The sequence below is a fragment of the Tripterygium wilfordii genome, chromosome 20, assembly GCF_013401445.1.
Source record: "Tripterygium wilfordii isolate XIE 37 chromosome 20, ASM1340144v1, whole genome shotgun sequence".
Taxonomy (NCBI): domain Eukaryota; kingdom Viridiplantae; phylum Streptophyta; class Magnoliopsida; order Celastrales; family Celastraceae; genus Tripterygium; species Tripterygium wilfordii.
In genome coordinates, this window is record NC_052251.1 from 1,727,793 (window position 1) to 1,752,864 (window position 25,072).

At 36.8% G+C, this 25,072-nt stretch overlaps 3 protein-coding genes and 1 long non-coding RNA gene across 5 annotated transcripts; 3 read left to right on the plus strand and 1 right to left on the minus strand.

The window, feature by feature from the left end:
- The first annotated feature begins 645 nt into the window (after window positions 1–645).
- On the plus strand, window positions 646–5,156 carry LOC119986486 (acid beta-fructofuranosidase). Its single transcript, XM_038831050.1, has 6 exons — window positions 646–1,289; window positions 2,828–2,836; window positions 3,129–3,985; window positions 4,080–4,241; window positions 4,341–4,664; window positions 4,778–5,156. Exons 1-6 carry the CDS (start codon window positions 848–850, stop codon window positions 4,976–4,978), a joined length of 1,995 nt encoding a protein of 664 aa, XP_038686978.1. The 5' UTR covers window positions 646–847; the 3' UTR covers window positions 4,979–5,156.
- Window positions 5,157–11,514: 6,358 nt separating this feature from the next.
- Window positions 11,515–16,014, plus strand: LOC119987317 (monocopper oxidase-like protein SKU5). The gene is made up of 9 exons (XM_038832193.1): window positions 11,515–11,821; window positions 12,103–12,212; window positions 12,303–12,573; window positions 12,667–12,805; window positions 13,389–13,755; window positions 14,216–14,581; window positions 14,688–14,766; window positions 15,340–15,539; window positions 15,630–16,014. The coding sequence occupies exons 1-9, from the start codon at window positions 11,681–11,683 to the stop codon at window positions 15,730–15,732; spliced, it is 1,776 nt and encodes a 591-aa protein (XP_038688121.1). The 5' UTR covers window positions 11,515–11,680; the 3' UTR covers window positions 15,733–16,014.
- A 1,260-nt stretch (window positions 16,015–17,274) lies between these two features.
- Window positions 17,275–21,822, plus strand: LOC119987359. Of its 2 annotated transcripts, none has more exons than XR_005465439.1 (5): window positions 17,275–17,438; window positions 17,585–17,681; window positions 20,003–20,390; window positions 20,482–20,580; window positions 20,971–21,822. It is a non-coding gene; the product is annotated as an uncharacterized LOC119987359 (long non-coding RNA). The 2 variants fall into 2 exon arrangements; XR_005465440.1 differs by having other exon boundaries at window positions 17,591–17,681.
- On the minus strand, window positions 17,999–19,236 carry LOC119987358. The gene is made up of 2 exons (XM_038832246.1): window positions 19,112–19,236; window positions 17,999–18,659 (listed from the first exon to the last, which is right to left on the minus strand). Exon 2 carries the CDS (start codon window positions 18,602–18,604, stop codon window positions 18,032–18,034), a length of 573 nt encoding a protein of 190 aa, XP_038688174.1. The 5' UTR covers window positions 18,605–18,659; window positions 19,112–19,236; the 3' UTR covers window positions 17,999–18,031.
- Window positions 21,823–25,072: the final 3,250 nt, after the last annotated feature.

Here is a 25,072-nt window from a genome sequence, read left to right on the forward strand (position 1 = left end):
TATTACCAATAATTGATGAGTAGGCCATCCCCAAGTTAATCACTGCCTCTAACTTTTGCTTCTCATTCCCAGCCACAATTGAAATGTTTTCAAAGCCTAAGTTTTTCTTTGACTGCATAAATTTTCTGCTTTTTTCATATGATTTAAATATTCACGCGGTTGAGTCTTCGACTGCGTGGATACTCTGTTTGTGCACCTTTTCTACTTACCATGCAATTTCCACGTAAATGATCGTGGGTCTCAAATAATTCATACGTAATCGTATCCATCTATTTCAACATTAGGGATGACTGAGATAAAAAAATATTGAGACCCATAAAACTACTAATCATACGTCAAGGTTGCACACAAGAAAAGGAATGGTTGCGGTGGCATATTAAGGAAAAAAAAAAAAGAAATAAAACTTCCAAGTACCAATTATTTTACTTTTCAAAGTCATGTTCATTATGAACAAGGAAACATATAAGATGCAGTCATGCAGATAATCATGACAAGAAAAACTTAACCCTAGCCTAACCTCAATCATTCAAAATTTTGATTGGTTCCAAGAACATGTCTAGTACAAAAATGCTGGATCCACGTGGATCATGTTTTCCCATAATGTCTTTATTTATACTCGATGAGACTAAATTTCATGGGGTAACATGTCTACAAAGGAATTTACAGTTGTTTTTCTCAGAATCCAAACAAAAAAACTTCCCATTTCTATATATATATAGGTGTAGATACAACTGTATAATTGGAACATTCATTGCTTATATACACCACCAACCTTGATTCTTTCCCTCATTCATTTTCAAGCCCAATTCTTTTTTTCTTTCCAAATCCTTGTTTTTTGTTAATTAAAATGTTTAGCAATACAAGAACAAACCAATTCCTTCCAGTCTCCAATCCCGATGACTCCTCCAAGGCTCCACTTTTGAATGGATCCCATCCCGTTGGAGACGAGCCCATCCGCCGGTTACCCAGGAAGGAACTCCTGGTGGTCGTTTCTGGGTTTTTGATGTTTGCTCTGTTTGTGGCATTAATTGTTGCAAATGTTGGATCAAACGAAAATCATGTTCAGAACAATGCAAATGAAAAAGGGTTTATTTTGTCGTCTTCAACGACGGAGAAAACGACGCCGACTGAGACCCTGAGGCCGCCAACGTCGTCGCGTGGCGTGTCGGCCGGTGTGTCCGAGAAGGCGAACCAGATTTTGGGCGGAGAATCGTATCGGTGGGACAATAACGTGTTGTCTTGGCAAAGAACAGCTTTTCATTTTCAACCCGAGAAGAACTGGATGAACGGTAATCAATTAATCTTCTTCTTCAGACAACTTTTGTTATTGTTGTTGTTGTTTTTTTTTCATAAAAAATTCACTGTTGTGAAGGGAAAAGTGTTCAAAAGCTATACTGCTTTGTTGGGTTTGACTTTTCCAGGGTTTGAAAGGTCCACAAATCCTTTTTAATTACAAAATGTTTGGAAAACCAACGGGAATTGAAGAAATCAAGCCAACTTTTCTGGAATTCCTTCTGGAACATGTCATTGTGCATTAATTAGGACCCGGGGGAACGTCCGGTACAGGATTTATCGGGCTAAAATCCTGTACAACATGTAGACGGTTGGATTGGATATAGCCAATCCTACGATCCACTTTTTTAACCTAAATTTTACGTCTTTCCTAGTTTCCTCTCTCTCCTGCCCCTTCTTTCCTCTCTCTCTCTCTCTCCCTCCTCCAATTTGAAGTTGAAGCGTCGGCGGCAACAAGAACAACGAATGGGCTTGTAAACTTAGACTCCGCTCTTGGGGTCGGAATTTGGAGACCATTGTTGTACTCTTGTTGTTGTGATTGTTTGTTGTTGGTCGCACAATTGAATGTTTGTGTGATACGAAAATCTTGAAGAAGAAAAAGTGGAGAGACTGGGGAGAGGGTAGAGAGGCTGAGTCAGGGAAGGGCTAATTGGTAGATTAGATCTAGATCAATGGACTTTGTTTCAACGTAGATTTCTTTCATCTACTCGTTTAATATCAATAATACATAAATCACAAATAAAAATTAAGTTTTTTTTTTTAAAATTTGCATTTCCTTGATGGAACACGATTCTTTTAAATCTGAAATCTTTTTCTCTTCCCAAATCTTTAAGTTACCGCATTCAAGTTGTGATTGAAGGCTTGACCACAATCTTGTGAAAAATCTGTCGATTCCAATATCCCATAGAACACTAAATCTGGTGGTTTCTGGTGGTGGGTTGCAGCGGTAAGGGCAGACATCACCGGTGAAGCTGAGAATTTTGGGGAAAGAAGAGGAAGAAGAGAGAATTAACTTTTGAGATATATTTGTTAGAGTGAAGAGAGGGGAATTTGGGGCAAAAAAGTAGATCGTTGCATCGGTTTCTAGCCAATCCAATGGTCCTTAATTTATACAGGACTTCTAATCCTTGCATTATGGATGTTAACTGTTAAGAAATCTAAGCCCCAACACATCAATAAATATTGTGCACCTTGGGCTACGAGTATGCACAGTTTTGTTCTTCTGTGTTGTCTCTGTGATACTTAGGCCAATAAAATACATTTGTTGTTGGTATTTGCTTATATTTCACTCAATTTGGTAATGTCAATCCGAGATGTGGGATGATAAGTTTTGACAGTGTGGCCATATGCGGCTTTGCTGATACTAGCAACATTGTGTATACATTGTTGTAACTTGTAACAATGCAGTATTGATTTTTTGATACATCATCACATAAACATATCTGATTGTTCTTGTCTTTGTCTCTTTCTCTTGACGGTTGGATGATTGGATGAATCTTGCTCTGATGGGGAATCGTTGTATATTCTGCTTCAGATCCCAACGGTATGGCATTCTTCCTCATTCTTAGTTTTCTGTCCATTGATACATTTTATAATGTTTCTGGTTCTAACTGAGTTTTACAGATCACCATTAGGAATTGGGTTTAGGAATTAGCTTATTGAACTCATTTTTCATTTGCTTTTGAATTCTTACCAACCCTGTATTGGAAGAATTAACTAGTTCTTCTTCCTAATAAAGATTTCAGTATTCTTCAAAGGTTTTGGAGCAGAACCTTGACAAACTTTATGTGTGGATTGTTAATTTAGCTCCTAATATTCGCCTGCAAAATATACAGGTCCATTGTTCTACAAGGGATGGTACCATTTCTTCTACCAGTATAACCCAAATGGTGCCATGTGGGGTGACATAGTTTGGGGCCATGCAGTATCCAAGGACTTAATCCATTGGTTTCACCTTCCATTGGCAATGGTTGCAGATCGATGGTACGACTCGAATGGTGTCTGGACTGGATCTGCCACAATCCTCCCTGATGGCCAAATCATTATGTTATACACAGGATCCACCAATGAGTCTGTTCAGGTGCAAAATCTCGCGTATCCTAAAGACCCCTCCGATCCTCTCCTTGTCAATTGGGTCAAATACGAGGGCAATCCAGTCCTAGTACCACCGCCAGGCATCGATGTCAAGGACTTCCGGGACCCCACAACTGCCTGGTATACATCGGAAGGGAAGTGGCGTATGATTTTGGGGTCTAAGATTAACAAAACTGGCATATCCTTGGTCTATGAAACAGAGGATTTTAAGAGTTACAAGCAGCTGGATAAGGTACTCCATGGCGTCCCTAACACTGGGATGTGGGAGTGTGTGGACTTCTATCCTGTTTCTTTAACAGGTGAAAATGGATTAGACACATCAGCTAATGGACTTGGAGTGAAGCATGTGTTGAAGACTAGCCTCGACGATGATAAGAACGATTACTATGCACTCGGAACTTATGATGAAAAGGCTGTTACATGGGTTCCAGATGATCCCAGAATTGATGTTGGCATCGGAATTAGGTACGATTATGGTATATTCTATGCATCCAAGACATTTTATGATCCAAACAAGAAGAGGAGAGTCTTGTGGGGTTGGATTAAGGAGTCGGACAGCGAAGCTGCTGATGTGCAGAAGGGATGGGCGTCTCTTCAGGTTTGTTGGCATAAAGTTTCTTTCTGAAATCCAGGATTAAAATTTTGTTTTTGAGTGTGATCTACATTGATGTTCTAATGGTGATATCCTACAGGGTGTTCCAAGGACAGTGGTGTTTGACAAGAAAACCGGAACCAATCTTCTTCAATGGCCAGTGGAAGAGGTAGACAGTTTGAGATTGAGCAGCAAAGAGTTTAACAGAGTGGAGGTCACAGCAGGGTCAGTTGTGCCATTACCAGTCAGCATGGCCTCACAGGTTTGTGTTACCATCAAAAGTATTGATCTTCACTGTCGCCAACTTAACGACGATAAATCTGCAATCTTAATTACTTTCTAATTGTTTCGAATGTAACAGTTGGATATCGTTGCCGAATTTGAGTTAGACAAGAAGGATTTGGAGAGAGCAGCTGAATCCAATATAGAGTTCAGCTGCAGCGCTAGCAGTGGATCGGCTGAACGTGGTGCACTTGGACCATTTGGTCTTTTGATTCTTGCAGATGAAAGCCTCATGGAGCAGACTCCAGTCTACTTCTACGTCGCCAAAGGAACCAATGGCACCCTCCGGACTTTCTTCTGCACAGACCAGTCAAGGTCTTCAAAGGCCACTGATGTCAATAAGGAAATCTTTGGCAACTATGTTCCAGTTTTGGAAGGTGAAAAATTATCTTTGAGGATATTGGTAAGCTGATCATACTCTTTGTTTTCTGTTATTTTAAGGATTAATGTGTTGTTCATCATGGTACTAATGGTTCTTAAAACGCGTTCGGTGTCGGTTTTATGTTGAATATATAGGTTGATCATTCAATAGTAGAAGGATTTGCTCAAGGTGGGAGAACATGCATAACATCCAGGGTTTATCCAACAAGGGCAATCTATGGTGATGCTAGACTGTTCTTATTCAATAATGCAACAGAGACCAAAGTTACCACCTCACTCAAGATTTGGGAAATGAGTTCTGTGCCCATGAAACCTTATATGAGTAACCATTTGTAGGAAATGCAAAGAGAAGTGAAAATTAGTTCTAAGTTGTTGTAGAATTGTATAATGAGTTGCTTTCATTGCTTTGATTGGTGTTGTATAATTCATGTAACTTTATTATTCTTTAGGCTCTGTTGTGCAAAGAATTTGATTACTTGATTTAATTCATCAACTGTCCAAATATCTGCTGCTATTTCCTAGTCTTTTGATCTCAAAGGACCAACATTGGGCTTGGTGGCAACGATCTTTCACCCCGATCAACCGGCCCATATGGTTTGCAGCTATTACATGTGATCCGTTGGTTTATCAATATTCAATAGAGTGGTTTTGTATTTGCCTACCTATCATAAATAGCATGTCAATTAGTGAATGAAATATGAAAAGATAATAATGGAGCAGTTGAGATTTGAAGTGGAAAAAAGTGAATTTATATAGGGATCTATCATTGGCTTTATGGGCAGGCTAGAGCCTAGAAATGGTGTATCTGTGATGCATCAATTATGTACAAGAAGGAAGACATTGGCATGTGTTAGTTCTGTTTATGTTGGAAGCCAGGTATGATCAGTGCAATGAATTGAAGAGATTAAGAACCACATGATAGGTTGTTGCACTATGTTTAATATAATACTTGTTGGATTGATATTAGAATGACAGAGATAAGAAAGAACGATTCGTCTAGTGTTAATTCTTCATGTTTTCACAATGACTATAGAACAAACATTTTTAGCTATGAAACATTAAAACAACACTTCACCACAAAATAGATGATGACTTTCTTGTTTCTAACGTGATTATTTACTTTGAACGAGAACTTGTTGAGAAAGTCAATTTAGATTCGGTAATAGATTATTTATATTGCTTGAGGTTCACAGTTTCAATAGACATTATTTCATTTTGTATTTAGTTTTCATTAACTTTAATATGTATTTAAGTGTTTATTTTGGGTTATTTTACGATACCAAACATCAAAATAAATGTGCATTAATAATATATTTCAAAATGTATACTATTGTAAATAACCTTAAAAATATTTATAGTGTGCTGCCCTGGACCCCAATAAAATTTTTCGGGCATATCAAAGTTATATTATTTTAATATTAGTCCACCTGAACATCATTTTCTGGCTCTGTCCCTGGATTCATCCAATCCTCCAAAGCATTGATGTGTTAAGACTTGTATCACATATCGGTTAGATGTAAGCCACCTATGTGGTTTAAAAGTAAAAATTCAATCTCTCAACCAAGAAGGTCCTTTTAAGAACAAGACCATGCGGGTCTTAGGCCCAGATCGGATAATACCTCTTCGAGTTTTTTGAGTTGGATTTATACGATACTCTCACGAGTATTCGTTCAAAAATTTAATAGATATAGCAATAGAACGAGGTACTTGGAAAACCGTATGGACTCGGGAGATCTTGAGCTCAATTCCCACTAGAAACAATACCATTGTAGTTATGTGTAGGACTTTGGCCCAACTTACTATGTTGTCAGATGAGAAACTTCTATGCGTGAAAGGCCTGAAGGCCCAATTTTGGGCTCATACCAAATGTCCGAAGGTCAAGCTTGTATGATATTGTTTTCGGTTATTAAAAAAAAGAGGTGCTTGGGAAAGATGGGCAATGACAGAGACACATGGCTTGAACACACCGCAATTGGACAAAAAAATATTTAGCTGAGCCGTGCATTACTGTATCACTGCACCACGGTGAGTTCGAAGTTGAAGCTGTAGAGAGTTGCTTCCGCTCTCGATGAACGCAGTTGACCGCATTTTTGACCTCAAAACATGAGGTTTTTTTCTAATTTTTTCCTCAATCAAATTTATTATTCCATTTATATTTTTGCAAAGATAAATTCATCAAAAATTAATTGATATCAATGAAAAAAATTTCAATTTTACCCTCGCCCTGTGAAAATATTTTTACTAAGGCGCCAAAAACTTTTGTCACTACAACTCACTACAATTTTGGAACGAACTCACCTCACCTTACCGCAAGAGATCAAAACACAACACACTCTTAAACGGACCAATATATGTCGATAAAAAAACACATATATCAATAGTAACTTTATGATACTAGCTTCTTTAGAGCTATTAATATTTAGGAATTAATAAGTATATTTATCCCATTGGTCGGTCTCCGACTCTCCGCAGCCAGTCACAGCTGGATCTGCGGTGGCTCCTCCACCTTAATTGCGGTGACCCCACGTGTTCATGCTTAATTATCGTAGTATCTTTGCGTTAATCAAGTTCGAATCAGTTGATGATACTAGGAATAAAGGCTACACGTAATAATACAATAGTAATATCTTTTTAAAGCCAACAAATCAGTTTACTTGTGTCTCAAGAAACCAATTAGCCAGGTAATTAAAAAAATCACAATCTAAGAATTGTCTCTCTAGGGACAAATATTGTGAGAATATATTATTGGGATCTTAATTTTTTTTACATCGAAATTCGCATACATGCCCTACCTTTCGGTGGGTAAATACGGGTGGTGGGGACCTGCTATATTTTTATTACAATAAGTCCGTTGTAATATAATTTTAAGTTAGTAAAAAATTTATTTTTATTTTTAAAAATAATAAATGTGTAGTATTTTTACTAACGAATCCAACGGTATATTTTTTGCTCGAAACAAAAATCATATTAAACATGAAAAATGCATGACAATTTTAGACGATCGGATATAAACACAAAACATTCGATGTCTCGTTCGCGATGAATTTGATTTTTTTTTTAAACAAAAAAATATCATTGAATTTGTTAGACTGAATACTAAACATTTATGATTTTTAAAATTAAATAAAAAATTCTTTGTGCTCCAAAAGAGCTACAGTTGGGTCTGCTGTAATTCAACAGACCCCGACACCCGGTAAATACATGGTACCATGCAATAACATGTAAATCACGTATGTCAGACAATCACATAAATATGGGATCAATTGGAATCGACCCCACAAATTCTAAAGGGGAAAAAAAAAATAAAGACTCTTTGCTAACTAGTTAGGCTGCTAGATAACAAATAATAAGTCCATATATTTAAGTATATAATTTACGATGGCCTACAATAAAGAAAAAAATAGTAATATGTACTATTATATACATATCATTGTCATTGTACATGGCAAATTAATTTAGGTACGAAATGTGGCCCTCATGATGGGAGGGGCTCCAATTTCGAGCTTCAATTCTCCCGAAAATTTATGTTAAATCATGATTTTTGTTTTTGAAAATGATATATTAGAGTTTAGAAGTTAGAAATTAGTGTTTAGGGTTTAGAATTTAGGGTATATGGTTCATAATTTAAGGTTTAGGACTTAATTTTTAGTATTTATGGTTTAGAGTTTAAGATTTAGGGTTACGGCTTAGAATTTAATATTTAGAATTTAGAATTGTTTTCCCCCAAAATCAACTATATTATAACATTATGAACGCCAATATACTTAATGACACATTTTAATTCATGATTTAGCATAATTTTGAAAGAGAATTGGAGCCCGAAATTGGAACTCCGCCCATCCCGGCCCTCATATGCAAACATTAGATTTAGATCTTAATTGCGTTTCAACAAACATTTATAATAAGTGTAAATGCGAATTAAGGTATTAGATGGAGTAGAATGCGAGCCTTTTAATGTTCAAATCGATCAATACGACAGAGCTAGCTGCTCTTGCATGTGTGTACGAATATGCTAAGCAATTTAGTTTCTTTATTCATTGTTCTTGTTGATGAGTAAGGCAATCAATCATGTTTTGCTAGGTTGTTCTTATTGTGTTGTGAAAGCTAGACAGCTATAATTATACTATTCTTAATTGGTGGATGTGATCATTGTTAAGATTGATCAAACGCTTCTTATTGAAGTTAGACAAAGCCTTGGGGCAATGCTATGATTACCAACCCACCTCTTAATTAGTCTTTTTAATAACGATAACGACAACGACAACATACAAGTTTACTTTACATGAGACTAAATTTGAGCCTTTTGATGCTATGAACATCCCACGTTGCTTAGATATGGGAGTCGTGATATATTGAAAAGGAGGGTAAATTTCTTATTTAATCAGTCAATAGGTTTTTTGAGTATTATCTCATTGGGCATGTTGGTTACAACTGACCCATGCATGGGTAACAGGTGGGCCTGTGTTGTTATTGGGGAAAGAAGTATGGGTCTGCTGGGTGCGTGTCTGACTTGTTTCTTATCATTTGACTTGACGATATGATAAGTTCGACCAAAGCTCATTGTAAGAGATTATTCTACAATCAAAGATTAACTTCAGAGGACCACTAATGATTTAGGAAGCAAACATGAAATAACTATCAGAGAACTGGGTGAGGTGCCAGCCAAAGGTCCTCGACGATCAAATCAGTAAGAATCAACTAGATTACAATAAAAGCACATGATGTAAATATAGACGAACAATGAATGTATATAAATAAGAGATTAATCGAAGGTTGGTTCAAACATTGAAACTCTTATAACACTAAGATATTGCTTGACGAGAGACAAGACGAAGGAGATCCCCTTTCTGCCAGCCAACGGTGGATACTTTATGCAAGTCTCTAATGGATAAGCACAGACTCGTTTTCCAATATTTCTTCTGATATGACATGATAATATATTGGTTGGTAAGTTAACGTTGGGAGTATATATCTCGAGTTTCATTCAGAGGTAAAAGGTGTTATTTTACCACTGATATCTTACGGATACTCTTGTCAACATCTGGGTGTCATCGATAGGTGTGTATAGAAGAAACACTATTGATTAGGTTTGTACCTGTGGGTATTAACCTTAATCGTCGTTAAATAAGACGATGATTTTTGATCATTATACTCATCACGTAATCACAAGGGTATTTATCTCAATGAGAATTAAAAAAACTTAAGATCTTCCAAGTCCATTGCCTCCATAGAGATTAACTATTAATCTATCACCCAAGTGATATTAATACTAGTGGTGGACGTGTTTGGTTTAGAGTATGCTAGTCATATTTTTCCACTAGGGTTTAATTCTTTTCATGTAGACATCTATGATCTTTGCAAGTTGTTGGTGGCCTCAATCGACATTTTTTTCATTGTAGATCCTATCGTCCACTATCTCAATCATGATTTTCCTCCCCCCTACTCGATGAAGAACAAATATTTTTTGATACATTCCGATAGTTGAATGAAATCCTAAAAGGTGTGAATTGAAACCCTTTTCATTAGCAAAATATAGAAATATTGAATGTTTACGGGCTCTATATATGTGTTCATAATCAATAAATATCTCACGTGTCACGTGAATTGAAGATTAGGATAAGGGAACATTTTTGTGAGGGTGATAGAATTACTAAACATAAAATGTGTCCCCTAATACTTTAAAGTCATAGAAAAAAGAGCGCAACTTTTAATATTGCGCTTTGCAAAGAAAATGGTCCCATTTCCCATATTAGGGAAAGCTCTTTATTGGATTTGGATCCAATGCCACATTCACGTAGATGTTGTTTGGAGAATCTGGGCAACAAAGCTTGCATATTTTTTCCTGGGTAGTTTATCTGCTAACCTTACACAATTAGTTTTGCTTTTGACTTGTTGTCTTGATTTGTCTGGGTTGTTTTGGTTGGGGTCTTGGCCCATGGTAAGCTTATATAGCTTTTGATGTTTTCAGACATTGCTTGGGGAATGCCCCTCGTATTTTGCACAAATTTTCCTTTTTAATGAATCTTAATTATAAAAAAAAAGATATAGGACTCTTATAAAAAAAAAAAGAAGAAGAAGATATAGGACTATATATGAGTTTTACTTATAGGATATTGATAATGGATGTCCAAAGGACACTTGTTAAAGATTGATTACAATATATTCTAGTATGTCATGTGTGATGATAATCTCTCACCCCTAATTAAACGGCTCGGATGCCATGAACCCGGTATAAAAAATCAAAACCGACTCTAAACCATGATGGGTTTGAAAATCAAAACCAAAACCAAAACTGTCTTCAAATCCTATATGATTGATTTTTGAGTTTTAAATGAATCGGATACCTTATAAATAGTGTCTGGATCGACTTTTTTTTGACATCGCGGTCACCTCTCATTGATTCCATAGTTTTATAGTTATTAGTTAGTTTATTACATGATTAGGTTTTTGTCAATTTGTGTTAATAGTTCTGCATATTATGATTCTCTGGCGCGTGAATTTCCAAAAAGGGCTAAAACCTCCTTAATTTGAGGCGGAGATTCATGAGCTGGCAATCATGTGCAGGGTCTGAACGTTGGGGTCTCGACATTGGTCAAACAAAACCAAGAAAAAATATTATTTTTTATTCTTAATTACTTTTCGTTATACATAAATAAAAAATATATTTTTTATAAGATTAGATTTATCGTTTACTGAATATTGCAATCAAGCAACTGTTCTTGATTTACTTTTTTAACAGCGCATACATGGACATGGATGAACTGGCCACCGCTTTCTCTCTCTATTTTCTCTCTCATACTCAAATCAATGATGACGGGTGGCCGACAAAAAAAGCTCCTCTTTAACAGTCTTTTTCTTGACACGCCCAAAGGAAGTACTGAAATAGAGCCGTTTTCACACACCCTTTCACTCGCCTTTGTGTTTCTCTTTTCAAAGGTTCTCGTTTCTTCTTCTATCTGATAATGTAAAACAAGGAAAAAAAAGAAGTGGAATTTTGGCTCTCAATTGTGATAAACCCCCCAAAAGGAGTTGCTTGAAATGGCTTTGTCTGGGTTTTCTACACTCTCACTTCTTCACATTGTCTTGCTTGTGGGCTTGTGCTCTGCTTTGGATCCGACCGTGTTCTATAATTTTGAAGTCTCTTACATCACTGCCTCTCCTCTGGGTGTACCTCAACAGGTCTGTTTTGTAGATCTCTCTCTGTTTAGTTTGATTTTACACTACTTTGAGTAGATCTTTGAAGAAGGTTTACTTAATTTCCACTATTGGAAAATGGGTTTCCTTTAAATCTCCCTGAGTTTCAGTTCTTGGGTTCAGATCTGCATAAATGTGCTTAAATTTGGGAACTTTCATCTTTATGATGTTGATTTTGCTTCTGTAGTCATGTTGTGTAAGAGCTCTTAGGCTGAAGTGTTTTAACGACTATAGCAACTGCTGCTGAAGCTTCAGTTACTTTGCAGGTTATTGCTATTAATGATAAGTTTCCAGGTCCCACTATAAATGTGACTACTAACAACAATGTGGTTGTCAACGTTAGGAACAAGTTGGATGAGAATCTCCTCATTCACTGGTAGGCTTACTGTTGCAACATTGTTGTCAATCTTTGTAAAATAGTTTATCTATGGTTCTTGACTTTTGGGAACTTTGATGGATGTGGTAGGTCTGGGGTTCAGCAAAGACGCAGTTCTTGGCAGGATGGGCTTCCTGGCACCAATTGTCCAATTCCTCCAAAGTGGAACTGGACTTACCAGTTTCAAGTCAAGGATCAGATTGGAAGTTTCTTTTACTTCCCCTCCCTGCATATGCAGAAGGCTTCCGGTGGTTTTGGCAGCTTCCTTATTACTAATCGCGACATTATTCCACTTCCATTTGCCATTCCAGATGGGGATTTTGTCATATTGATAGGTGATTGGTACACAAGAAATCATACGGTTTGTGCTGCTTGGCCTTTTGAATTATTACACTTGAAGTACTGATATGGGTTTGAATTGTAATTTAATGCTGATTCTTTTCTTGGGGTATAGGCTTTGAGAAAGGAACTTGATGCAGGAAAAGATCTTGGAATGCCTGATGGAGTTCTTATTAACGGCAAAGGTCCTTACCAGTATAACAGAACCTTTGTACCAGATGGCATTGATTATGAAACTATTGAAGTCCACCCAGGTAATTGTTGTGCCAAAGATATTGTTCAAAAGTTGCAGAGGATACATGGTTTTAGTCTTGTTGCTTATGCCTAATATGGAAACTCTATTAAATTAAGAATTTAAGCTGAATTGGCATCCACATGCTTCCACTTATATTTCGAGCATAATGGTTCTTCAGCTGTTTTTCTGTTGCAGTGCATTGAATATGGTTTGCTTCTAACGTTCCCACTTTAGGCATACATGTGATCATCTTGGGCTTTCCTTGCAAGTATATGATGTGTATCTTCCTCAGTGTTGTTTAAATGAAATACGAGTACCTCAGGCAATTATATTTTTTTGCAGTTACCATATACATCCAGCTTTTAGTGAGAACTTCTTTAAAATATGTAAAACTTTCCATTGAAGGGATGATACGTTGGGTTATGAAGTAGCATAATGGAATAGTTATCTGGGTTTCCATTGTCATATTATTATTGAACTTTTTGATGTTCTGGTTTTCATATTAATAACATACTCCTCGAGGCTGTAATAATTTCTCTTATGTTGGAGTTGCTCAAGCTCAAGACTTCAGCTTTTCGATGACAATGTTATTCTGCTTGCAGGGAGAACTTATCGCATTCGTGTACATAATGTGGGAGTGTCAACTAGTTTGAATTTCAGGATCCAGAACCATAATCTCCTTTTAGCTGAGTCAGAGGGATCATATACGGTGCAACAGAACTACACTAGCTTAGATATACACGTAGGACAATCTTACTCATTTTTGGTGACCATGGATCAGAATGCAAGTACTGATTACTATATTGTAGCTAGTGCTAGATTTGTGAATGAATCTCGATGGCAAAGAGTTACTGGTGTTGCAATTTTGAAGTATACCAATTCCAAAGGCAAGGCGTCTGGTCCCCTCCCAGAGGCACCAAATGATGAGTATGACAAAACCTTCTCAATGAACCAGGCAAGATCTATCAGGTTGTTTTCTATCATGGTCCAAATGCATTTTGACCTGTCATTTTAAAGTTACTTTTGATATGGTGACACTTGATCATCTCAAGCAAGAGAAAAAAACTATAGATGAGTTTGAACTCTATTGACAACCTCATCATCTTTTTTCGAATGCACTTGGAATCCTGTTGGCGAACATAGGTTTCTAATTGGAGACTATTGCAGTTGAGGGAGTAAAAACATCTTTTGTCCACCTTGTTTTAAATTGAACTGGGCAGGGGGTATTAGCTGAAAATTCAGATCTTACAATGTCTTTATAGTTTATGTGATTCTGAAATTCTTAATATCGTGAGACGAGCTAGAATTAGATAAAACATCAACTCAGAATTTGTACTATTTGGCTCTATAATATTAGATGATAGAAAATTCTTTTTGATTGTTTTTGTATTCAAACTCACTCTGGGGATTCTGTGGTCCATTTTGTCAGATGGAATGTATCTGCAAGTGGTGCACGTCCTAATCCTCAAGGTTCTTTTAGATATGGCTCAATCAATGTGACTGAAGTATACGTGCTGAAGAATACACCACCAGAGATGATTAATGGGAAACGGCGAGCGACACTTAGTGGGGTATCATTTGTCAATCCTTCCACTCCCATCAGGCTTGCTGACCAATTCAAAGTAAAGGGAGCTTATAAGCTTGATTTCCCATCAAGGCCACTTACAGGAGCGCCTCGAGTGGAAACATCTGTAATTAATGGAACATATAGGGGATTTGTGGAAGTCATCCTACAAAACAATGATACCAGGATGCACAGCTATCACGTGAGTGGATATGCAGTTTTCGTCGTCGGGTAGGAATCAATGTTTATCCTTTACGTTTCACTGTGGCAACATGTCTTTTTCTATTGATGTGGTCAGAGTGCTTTTAACACGTGCACTTCGGCTAATGTATCACAGGATGGATTATGGTGACTGGACGGAAAATAGCCGGGGCACGTACAATAAGTGGGATGGTATTGCACGCACCACAGTTCAGGTAAGATAAAAACCTGGGTTGTTTTTTTTTTTCCTTAACTACATTGCTTATTCTAAAAAGAATGTGTTCAAATTATTGTTTTCTGCTTGGCTACTGAGTTGCTTGGAAATCGATTTGTTGGAGTTTATTTGAGTTGGATGTTGTATATTTTGAGAGAGTGTGAGAGCATTATTCTTAATACTTTAAAGTAAAATCATTAGTTCAACTGCTATGTCGTTCTTCTAAAATCCAAATGATATGGGCTCCCCTGAATGCTTTTCACATTTCCTGAGGTGTGCGTGCGATCATTCCTTGCCTGCATTCTGCATGCTATTTCTGCTTCAGCCTCTTGTTCCTGTAGATTTCAATAGTGAAGATGTTTGGCAACATTATTATTTTTTGCTTGAGTTGCCCTCTCATATGTTGCCTCCATTCAATTGTCATCATTATCATTTTAATCCAGAGAGTTTATCAGAAATGATAACTTCTTCATAATGTGTAATTTGGAGTATCATGTGTGCTCAGCATTTTGTCCTTGTTACCTTGAAGCTTTGATGGTAACATCTCTCTCTTCCTCTCTCATATGCGATCTAGGTTTATCCTGGGGCGTGGACTGCGATCTTGATTTCCCTCGACAACGTTGGAGTCTGGAACATTAGAACAGAAAACCTTGACTCATGGTATCTTGGCCAAGAAACATACATCAGAGTTGTCAATCCAGAGGCCACCAACAAAACTGAGTTGCCCATACCAGACAATGCCCTCTTTTGTGGTGCTCTAGGCAAAATGCAAAAGTAATTGCCGCCATTACTATTGCAACAAAATATTCACTTTTTAATCCTTTTCTTAAGGAAAATCCTGAATCTACATGATTTTTTTTTCAGGGCCCAAGATATATCTTTGGCAACAACAATCATGAAGAACAGATCAAACCTGTTCTCCACGCTACTGATGATCATATGCACCCTGATTTCCCTTTTCCGCTAATTCATTCTGGAGTGAAGCCTAGCAGTGCAGTTTGAGGTTGTGAGTGTTGTTGAGTCTAGTCTTGTGGATAAAAAGAACCTGATTTTGACATTGCATTTTCGTTCTTTTGTTGCGGTTTGTCCCTGATTTCGCTTGTTTAATTTATTGGGGAGTTGATCATTCTTTCATTCCTAGAATTTCTGTACTGATATGAGGATTCTTCAATTTTCAATACCATGTAACATCCCATTGTACTTTGTGTTGTGTTTTAGTAGGCACCAATTTTCTTTTGCAACATGTAGATATCACAAAGATTTGTCAACATTGTTCCTACTTCCCTAGTGCTTGCATTCTTTGTCAATCTGGAGATTCTTTTGAGGTTTCATAAGCAAAGGGACCAGAACATTTCATATACCATGCTGCTCAAAGGTGAATTTGGAAACTACATGATACAAAAACTTTTGGGTCCACATCGTTAGCAGATATATATTATTTTTATGCTATCAGAGATTCAGAACAGTCTAGCTGGGACTTTTGTGGTCAAGTTTTGCTTTTCTTAATGCTGCCAGCCATGATGGATCACCATGTGTTCCTCATCATCAGCTAAATGACGGTAAGTGGTCTTTGGCAAGAGATGCTCTCATGGACTCTGCTTTTTATATATGCTTACAGATGCTCTTGAGTTCTGAAAAAGGCTGAATATGAGACTGTTCTATTCAGCATGTTAGAATTAAACAAAAGATTTCAATACACTGTTTAACCATGGATGATCATCATCCTCGGGCCTTTAGCCATGGATGCTCAGTTACTTAAATGAAAGCAAATTAATAATATGTAGCACAGATTCTTCAATTTTTAGTGTGGAGGGACTCCTACATTAGCATTTAGCAGTAGTTGAAGACGGCCAATACAGGTATTAGGCCATGGATCAATTGAGTCGGTCCATGGCTCCAGCTACATCCGCTAGTCCAGTCGACCCATGGTCTAGTCTAGATCCGCTAGTCCAGTCGGCTCATGGCCCAGGCTTGACTCAACAGGCCCCCGACTTAAAGCATCCCCAACCCAAGACCTCATAAGGTGAAAAGGGCCCAATCACACCATCTCGGTGAAGAAATTTAGAATTGGATGGAGAAGACAATATAATAGTGACTCGACACTCAGCCTACATCCACTCTCTAAAGCGATTTGTGACTAGTCACATCTTATTATTGCTTACTTTCTATTATAGAAGAAATTCCTATTTATAAAGTTGTGTGGGTGAGGAAATCAACCAATCAAATCTCTAATTGATTTTAGGGTATTTGTGTGGGTGAGGAAATCTCTAATTAATTACAATACATTCTATCAATATTCTCTTACATGAATTGCTTAGCTGGGTCTCTCTTGGCTGGCCTACTATACTGTTTTGGGGGAAGAAACCATTGAGCCAATCGAAACAAGATTGGCCAATTAAGAGCCCAATTATGGCCCACTGTGGCATCACATTTTGAAGATCATTTGTTTGTTCCTTCCAGTCTAGTTACTGTCTCTCCATTATTTTCCATCAACAAGAAAAACATTGCAGTGGCAGTGGCTCAGCTGCACAATTTGGTTTTGCAGATTTCAGGTTTGCTGGGAATCTTTTTTATCAAGAGCAAAACAACCATTTGAATTTGATGTTGGATTTGCTTAATTCTGTGTTTTGATTTCTCTGGGGGAAAGCAGTTCATGTGAGTGAAAATTTTCAGGTAACTTCTCTGTCTCTGATAAATAGTCTTGCCTGCAATTCAAAAACAGCACTTTAAGCTCATTTTCAGAAGCATAGGGTTGCTTTTTCCCCAATTTTGTTCCAGCATAGATAATTACTGAGAAATTGTCTGACCCAATTTCACAGCTGCAGATATGAGGGAATCTGATTTCGGTGATTCAACATTCAACATTCAATGGTGAATACCTGGAAAAAGCAGTGGCATACAAGGCAAAATTTTCAGGTAAACTACTATTCACAAACTAAGCATGCAATATTTCATCAAATGGTTTGTTTATATGGCTGTATAATATGGTTGTGTTTGGTATTGCAATGCTGTCTGGTATAGTTTTGAAACCAAAGTAAAAGGAAAATTCAAAATTTAACCCTCTTCGCCATGGCCTCTAAAACAATAGCAAAAGATACTTGGTTTTTGGTATGGATTTCTTATTTTGGATATTGTTCTGCGCTGTGCTCGCGAACTCTTGTTAACCAATACACATTAAATTGACAAATTCTTCCCATGAAAATATTGCTAATAGCTCTTTCAAATGATCACAACTTCGAAAATGAAACTTCTGGCTGTCCAGTGAACTAATAACTCTTGGTAGTGTATGTTCCACATCCGGGAGGGAAAAATCTAGTTGCTGATATTTTTCTAGGCAATGGATAGACTTTAGGTAAGAACCCTGCTTGTAATTCTGAGGTGTTTCGGGCCTTTTGCAAATTTTCTCCAGTTGATTCTACCTTTGCAGTTAATTCAAGCCCGCCCTTCTCACCACAACAAACCACGAACTCAGGTTTTGAATCATATGCTGAGCCTTGCGCCTTTGCAGTCAATTTATGCCCCGCCTTCTCATCAACAGAAATCACTGACTCATCGGAGTCTGAATCTGAATCATATGCCAAGCCTTTACCAGAAACCATCAATTCTTCATCTGAATCTAACTCATATGCCGAGGCATGCAACTCTGATTGAGCTAGGCCTTTCAGTGCCGGGGAAGGAAATTTTCCTACTGGACCACACCCTATTGGGAAGTCTCGAGTGGCACTGACAAATCTCCTTCTATGCTGAATTGCATCATCATGATAAACAGTTTCACCTTGTCCTCGAGGCTTTGTCATGAGTTTCACTTCGTGAAAGCTAACATTACTTTTCGAGACCATTGTCGACTTCTAGTTCCCGCCTTAATTCCTTGACAATTAGGGGTAAAAAGGAGTACTGTACCAGAAAGCAAACAATATAACAAGATTTAGCTATGTCTGCTCAATTGATCAACCTTCAAGCATATATTTGCACAACTTATCAAAAACCCTTATGGATTTTCCCTAATAAAATACCAAGGACAGTTTTATTTTGCCATTAAACCTAAGGAAAAACTGGATAAGTTCTGAAATCACATTAGATCAACCCCTTAGAATCCAACATCAAAGTATTTCTTAAACTTGCCAGTTTGATTCTCATGAATCAGGATAAATTCAACTCAGTGATCTAATTACAAGAACCTTAGCCATAACTCAAAGAATAACAAACATGGAATCTTTAGAATTCAGGCGAAAAAAGAAGATATTAGATATGAGAACATGATATTCGATCCATCTGTGGGTTACGACCTTTGAACAAAGCCAGAGCATACTATCAAGAGACGGAACGATGGGGAAAAAAAAACTAACCTTGAATGTGTAGAACTCTCTGTCTCTGTCTCTGAGTCGCACTCTGGAAGGGTTGCTGTGATGCTGCCATGATTACCTTAAATACTGAAACAACTTGGTTGCCATGAGATTCATGACTGTTTAGGACTTCATGACTGTTTAGGACTCCTAATTATTTTTATTTTTTTCCTTTTTATTGAATTTTTTTTACCAATTCTGCGTAAATTTACGAACCCTTATTTATTTAAATTTACCTGTACATCTTTATCTTATTTAACCTACGTATTACCTTATTCATATAAAACTCACATATTACCAAAAAAATACACCTACCCGTCACCTTGAAAATAAACCTACTTATTACTTCAAAAATCTGGTAATTATTTTTTAATTAAACATCACATGGTTTATTAGCTGTTTGTGACATATTTTATGGTGGGATTATCCATCGATTTTTTGGAAGCCCTGCCCTTCACCAAACCATAGTTGAAGTAATATGTTGGTCTTTTCAGAAAGTAAACTAGTATGTGAGTTTGAGTTGGATAACCATTGAGAGCTGTTGGGATGAACACATTACTAGCAGGCCAATTCCAGTAGATTTTTGTTGCACATTGTTGGTGTCTACGCTTGCTTTTATTTTATTTTTTTAATGATGAGCTAATGACTGATTATTCACGTCTTGATTGATGAACTACGGAGTAGATATCTCACTATGATTTGTGCTTAGTTGGGGCAATGAATCCCCATTTGGACATTGTTTTTAATATATGACTCCTGTTACACCAGAGCATTATGTTTAAAGATCATATTTTTGTTAAAGAAGATGCTATGAGTTCTGCATATGCTGATTTTGCTCTCGTTGAATTGTCTGGAGCAATAAGTAATCCAGTATTTTCTTGTGCCCTTTGACAGGTGCCGATTTAAGTGATACATGATGGATCACATGGTATGGCCAAAAATATTTCATAATTTTTTTTTGGCAATGTGGCATAAGCCAAGTCTACAACTATAAGCACCAAAAAGAAGAGAAAAAGATGAAACTTGAAACAGCGATACAGGACAAAGTTTTCTACTTTCAGTTTATAAGAAGCTCTTTTCCATGCAAAGGCTAATGCTCTAATTTCATTCATATCAGTTAAGTTTTTGTTTCCCTAGTACTAAAAATTGAATGCTCATGCATAATAATATATCTTGGAAAAGTATATTCATTTTGCATTTGAGGAAGCTGAATTAGCTTAATTTCTTGTGTCGAACTGGCAATTATTAGCGGATATCACCCTTGGAATCTGCTCTGAAACTGGTGAAAAGAACTTGCATTTTTACTAGGCTGCTCTGCTCTTTCCACTGTTATTAAATTCTAAAGTCAGGATATGTTCTGGATTTTTCTCTAGGTTCTTAATGAGGCTAATATCACAAATGCCGTGCTTATTAGAAAAATCCTCACGTGACGTGATCTCGGGGGTGCTGTCCTAGACCTACCCCAGGAGCAGGTACAGCCCAAACGGATTATTTTTCATTTTACCTTTGTTGCTTCTGAATTCATTCACAGACTTCTTTATAGATTCCCAGTTATTGTCTAGTGTTTTAAATTTCAATTATATCCTTGGTAATCAATGAACGTTTGAATAGAAGAAGGCAAATAATCCATTTAGAAGTTTCTAGTATTTCAAAAAATTTAATAATCGGACTAGTTAACCTCACGAATAATCTTCTTTGATCGGGTGAACCACTATAAATCTTTGTGTTCTTTCTTTACTGCTCTTTTGTTTTTGCTTGCCTGTGATTTTGGTTTATTCTCTATTTATTATCTTGTATTGTTCTTGCTTGAATTAACTGGGATATTAGAATAATCCCAACAAACGGCACAAATCCTGTTACAGGAGTTAGCACCAGAGCAATGTTGAGTTGCGGAAACAGGACACATAATGCTTATGGTAGTCCATCATCTCCTCTTCCAAGTGCTCCACCTCAGAAAATGCTTGATCGCAATGGCTACTGTGATGAATGCTCTGGTCTACGCGATGCAAAATAGGTCCAAGGTACATAAATTTTACTGATTGGCGACACAAATCAGTTTATAGAGATGCATCTATCATGAACTATGTAAGTTTGAAACCAGAGGAAACAGAAGGATTGTTAAATTTTTTGACAAAGGGATCCGCAACAGCTAACGTTACGACATTCATATTATATTCAACAATGTCCTGCCTTCTGATTGAATCAACAAAGCTTGTGGCCCTGTAGGGAATTGCAATGTATTGGAATGAGCTTGTTTTCTGCCACCAGTGCTTGGTTATGTTGCCAAACTCGCCTCACACGGAAAAATGGCCTTCATATGAGATCATTAATGCCCAATGAAACAGGGGAGAAAGTGAACATACTTATTCGGTTCTGTTTGGATAAGATTTGGAGTTGTATGAGTTAAAAAACCGTTTGCCCGAAATACTTAAGCCCATGTTGAAGGGCCCACAAAAGCCCTGGTTAAACTGGTCAAAAAGTCCGCTCGAAGGTACATCCAAGCCAAGCCCAAATGAAGTCCAAGACCCACAATTGAAATAGGCGTTATAATGGATACAAGAGGCCCAAGGCCTGTGAGACTAAGGAAACCCCATACTGAGGCCTCAGGCCAATCATAGCCCAAGGGAGAAGCTCGTTCATACGGTCAACACGTGTTGAGCATGTGATCTGGAAGCACTTAATAGACGAGGACCCCTCCTCATTTACTCTCTCAATTACTTGGTATCTTTCTCCCTCTCTCTAAAAGCTATTCACTTTTCTCACTAAATTATTTACCACCCTTGACTGGCTTGACCGTAAGAGCTTCTTCGGCCAACACCACACTGGTGTCCAAGATTCACGGTCGACCCTCTCTTTGATCTTACAAGATTGTTATAGGTCTCGATCGACGATTACAAATTGATTGCAAATTTTAGGATCTATAAGGGCCTTGACAGTGAAGTTATGATTAGTAAGTAGCATAATATGAAGATTCTAATTGCTACAAACTGTGTTTGTTTGGTTCATGGATTTGGAGATGGAAATGGGAAGGGGATGCCAGAAAAACTATTTTCTTGGCATCTTCTATACTTGCCAATGTTTGATCACATTATCGTACTACTTAACTAACATCATTAGTTTTCTTGGCTATGTTTGGTTCATGGCCAACTAAAATTTTAGTTATTTGATATTGTATGGCTAATTTAAATTAAAAAATAACATTTTAATTTGAATATTCAAAAACGATAAAAATGAAAAAAAAAAATTGGCATGAGATTTAATTGTTGATAATACTTGTGGAATAGTTTTTCAAAATAGCGTTATATGCATTTAATTAAAAATAAGGATTCACAATCATTAAGGAATATTTCTCACTTTTTTGGGAGGAAAGGAAAGGAGAATCCTTCCTTTAGAGGAACCCAATTTTCTTTGAAATTCTAGATTTCAAGGATTTCACATACCAAACATAAAAATTACTTCTTTTCTCATAAACTAGGGTAAAGATTCAAAGCTAAGTCACAAAAAGATTTAAAAATCCTACTAGTTCATCTAAATCTTCTGGATTTTTGCTATTGTTCAGTAAGAAAGGAAATCGTAGATAGCAGAAATATCGGGAATATAAAGACCATGGGATACCAATAATATTATATAACTGACACTGCAAAAGAAAAACTCTTATTTCTAAAAGTTGAATTCTGCGAACCAAACCAGATCTAACTAACATGGTGAATATATGAATAGATAAAGGAAAAATGCCAATGGGTTATGGAACTCAATAATGAGTGTCATCTAAACACTAATAACAAGTAGTGGAGAAGCCCAAATCTCAACTCCCAAGTCAAGCATGAAGAATATACAATCAAGATGCTTTGCCTTTACTTTTTCACTTTTTCTTAGTGGACACACACACACATATATATATATATATAACATATATATTAGCCGAGCAACAAATAGAGAAACATCAATCAATAAACAAAGAATTGGTTGGTTGGTCTCCTTTGTGGTTGTCCCTAAAGCTTGACCAATCAGGCAATGTGCCCTTCTTTCCTGTCAATTTTTCTTTTCTGCTTGTCTTCTTCATCAATCATGCCTTCTTAAATCCTTACACTTCGTGCCAACTTCATCTCTTTAGGATAAATTTTTTTATTTTGTTTGGAGAAAAAAGAAATGTAAATGAACAATTAGTATCGAATGTTTCCATTACAGTGTCTTGTCTGTATCTATGTATACATGGGTGTATACTTATAACAAATATCATTTACACCAATCAGTGGATAGTATATATACGTGTGTACGGCTATGAAAATAAATTATACACGTACATATACATAAAAGTTGCATTTGCCACAAGTTTGGGTTAAGGCCCAGTGATGCAGGGCATGGTGGATACAGGCGATGGGAAACTCAACGGCCTTCTACAAATTTCGTTGATTCCTAATTAAGAATGTCGGAAAGACGGCATCTACGAATTAACTTTCGTCCATCAAGAATTGAACAAAGTAGGGAAAAGAGAAAACTCTCTAATTTTTATTATAATCGTCAAAAGCTACTCAAATAAAGAGTTTCAACAGCCTATTTATATTAGATTAATTACAAAACCCTTGATAGCCCTAATTAAATCGAGACTCTTTCTAATAAAAAAATATTATTGATTCCTAAAAGATTGATACTACCCTAAAAAACTAGTTGTTGACTTATAATAGGAATATAATAATAATAAAAGCTGAAGTTAGGACCTTTTATGACGCATATAGGTCAAATCTCCTTGTTAATCCGAAATTAGCTTATTAATATAAAAGACTAATTTAATAACAAGATGTTCAGAGTGTGGTGCTAAGAGAGGCAAACTAATAATTAATGTTGACACAGCTCACATGGTCAATTATGTTTATCTTTACTTGGTCTGTAAAACAACATTTTGAGTAAACCACTAAACCCTAATTATTCAATCACATTGTGTGCACATTGCATATCAATGCGCATGTTATGCTTGCTCTGGCAATAAGGAGGATCCTTGGAATACAAGAGTAATCAAAAGAGTGAGAAAACTCCTAAACAGAAAAAACTTTAGTTGGAATGGTAAAATTAATCGTGATAATTCTTTACGAATGCGGGAGGTCGCAAGTTTAATTCTAACGCCTAATAATTCCGATCGATGTTATTTTCTTCCATGAGGCCAAACTTTAGGCCCATGAGAGGCTATGTAGAGTTAATTGTTGGGCTTTGGCCCGATCTTAGCTGTCACCAGCATAAAGTGGATTGGGTTAACAGCATGAGTTTAGAGCTAGCCCAACTATCCGGTGGGTATGTTGGGTTGGGAATTCTTCATTAAAAAAAAAAAAAAAAAAAAAAAAAAAAAAAAAAAAGCCTAAAATGTGAAAGGGGAAACATATATGGAGGTCAAACTTAGTCAAAAAAGGAGACCCATATATGCATGCCGCGAGTACATTTTCTTTTCCTTGATATCTCATGCTTCTTCTTCCATGTGAGAGTTGGCACGCCCAATGATTGTGTCTGAGTGGGAAAGAAATGGTGTCATTGCTTTAAAGGCAATCTTAGTGCTGGACTACAATAACAGACAACAACAGGAACAGGAAGAGACATACTTCTCTTGCTGGATTCACCATGTTTTTTACATCATTAGAGGAGTACTGTAATGTATGTCTGCATTTAAATTCAGCTAAATTACAAAATCTAGCCACTTCATGCAGTCAGAGGAATATACACTACTAATCCCCCGATTCTTCTTCTTTTTCTTCAACCATGCATCATGCACCCTCACTCTGTCTTTAAGTTCTTGGCCTCTTATGCAGTCATGCAGGTAAGTTGCAGGGTTTAATATTGGTTGTTGATGAAGCTCAATCTTTTTATAATTAAGCTGGTAGTACAGATATCTTCATATTCAGGCACAGGTGTGTAACGTAGCAGAATAAAATGGTGGGGAGCAGAGCGATTTCTTGGCCACTAGTTGTTCGAAGAAAT

Bases quoted from the DNA above. Each gene is read 5' to 3' on its own strand.
- LOC119987317 (XM_038832193.1), top strand. From the start codon at position 11,681: ATGGCTTTGTCTGGGTTTTCTACACTCTCACTTCTTCACATTGTCTTG. The intron at 12,806-13,388 runs GTAATTGTTGTG...TTCTGCTTGCAG, and splicing joins AACTATTGAAGTCCACCCAG to GGAGAACTTATCGCATTCGT. The intron at 15,540-15,629 runs GTAATTGCCGCC...TTTTTTTTTCAG, and splicing joins GCTCTAGGCAAAATGCAAAA to GGCCCAAGATATATCTTTGG.
- LOC119987358 (XM_038832246.1), bottom strand. From the start codon at position 18,604: ATGGTCTCGAAAAGTAATGTTAGCTTTCACGAAGTGAAACTCATGACA.
- LOC119986486 (XM_038831050.1), top strand. From the start codon at position 848: ATGTTTAGCAATACAAGAACAAACCAATTCCTTCCAGTCTCCAATCCC. The intron at 4,242-4,340 runs GTTTGTGTTACC...CGAATGTAACAG, and splicing joins CAGTCAGCATGGCCTCACAG to TTGGATATCGTTGCCGAATT. The intron at 4,665-4,777 runs GTAAGCTGATCA...TTGAATATATAG, and splicing joins AATTATCTTTGAGGATATTG to GTTGATCATTCAATAGTAGA.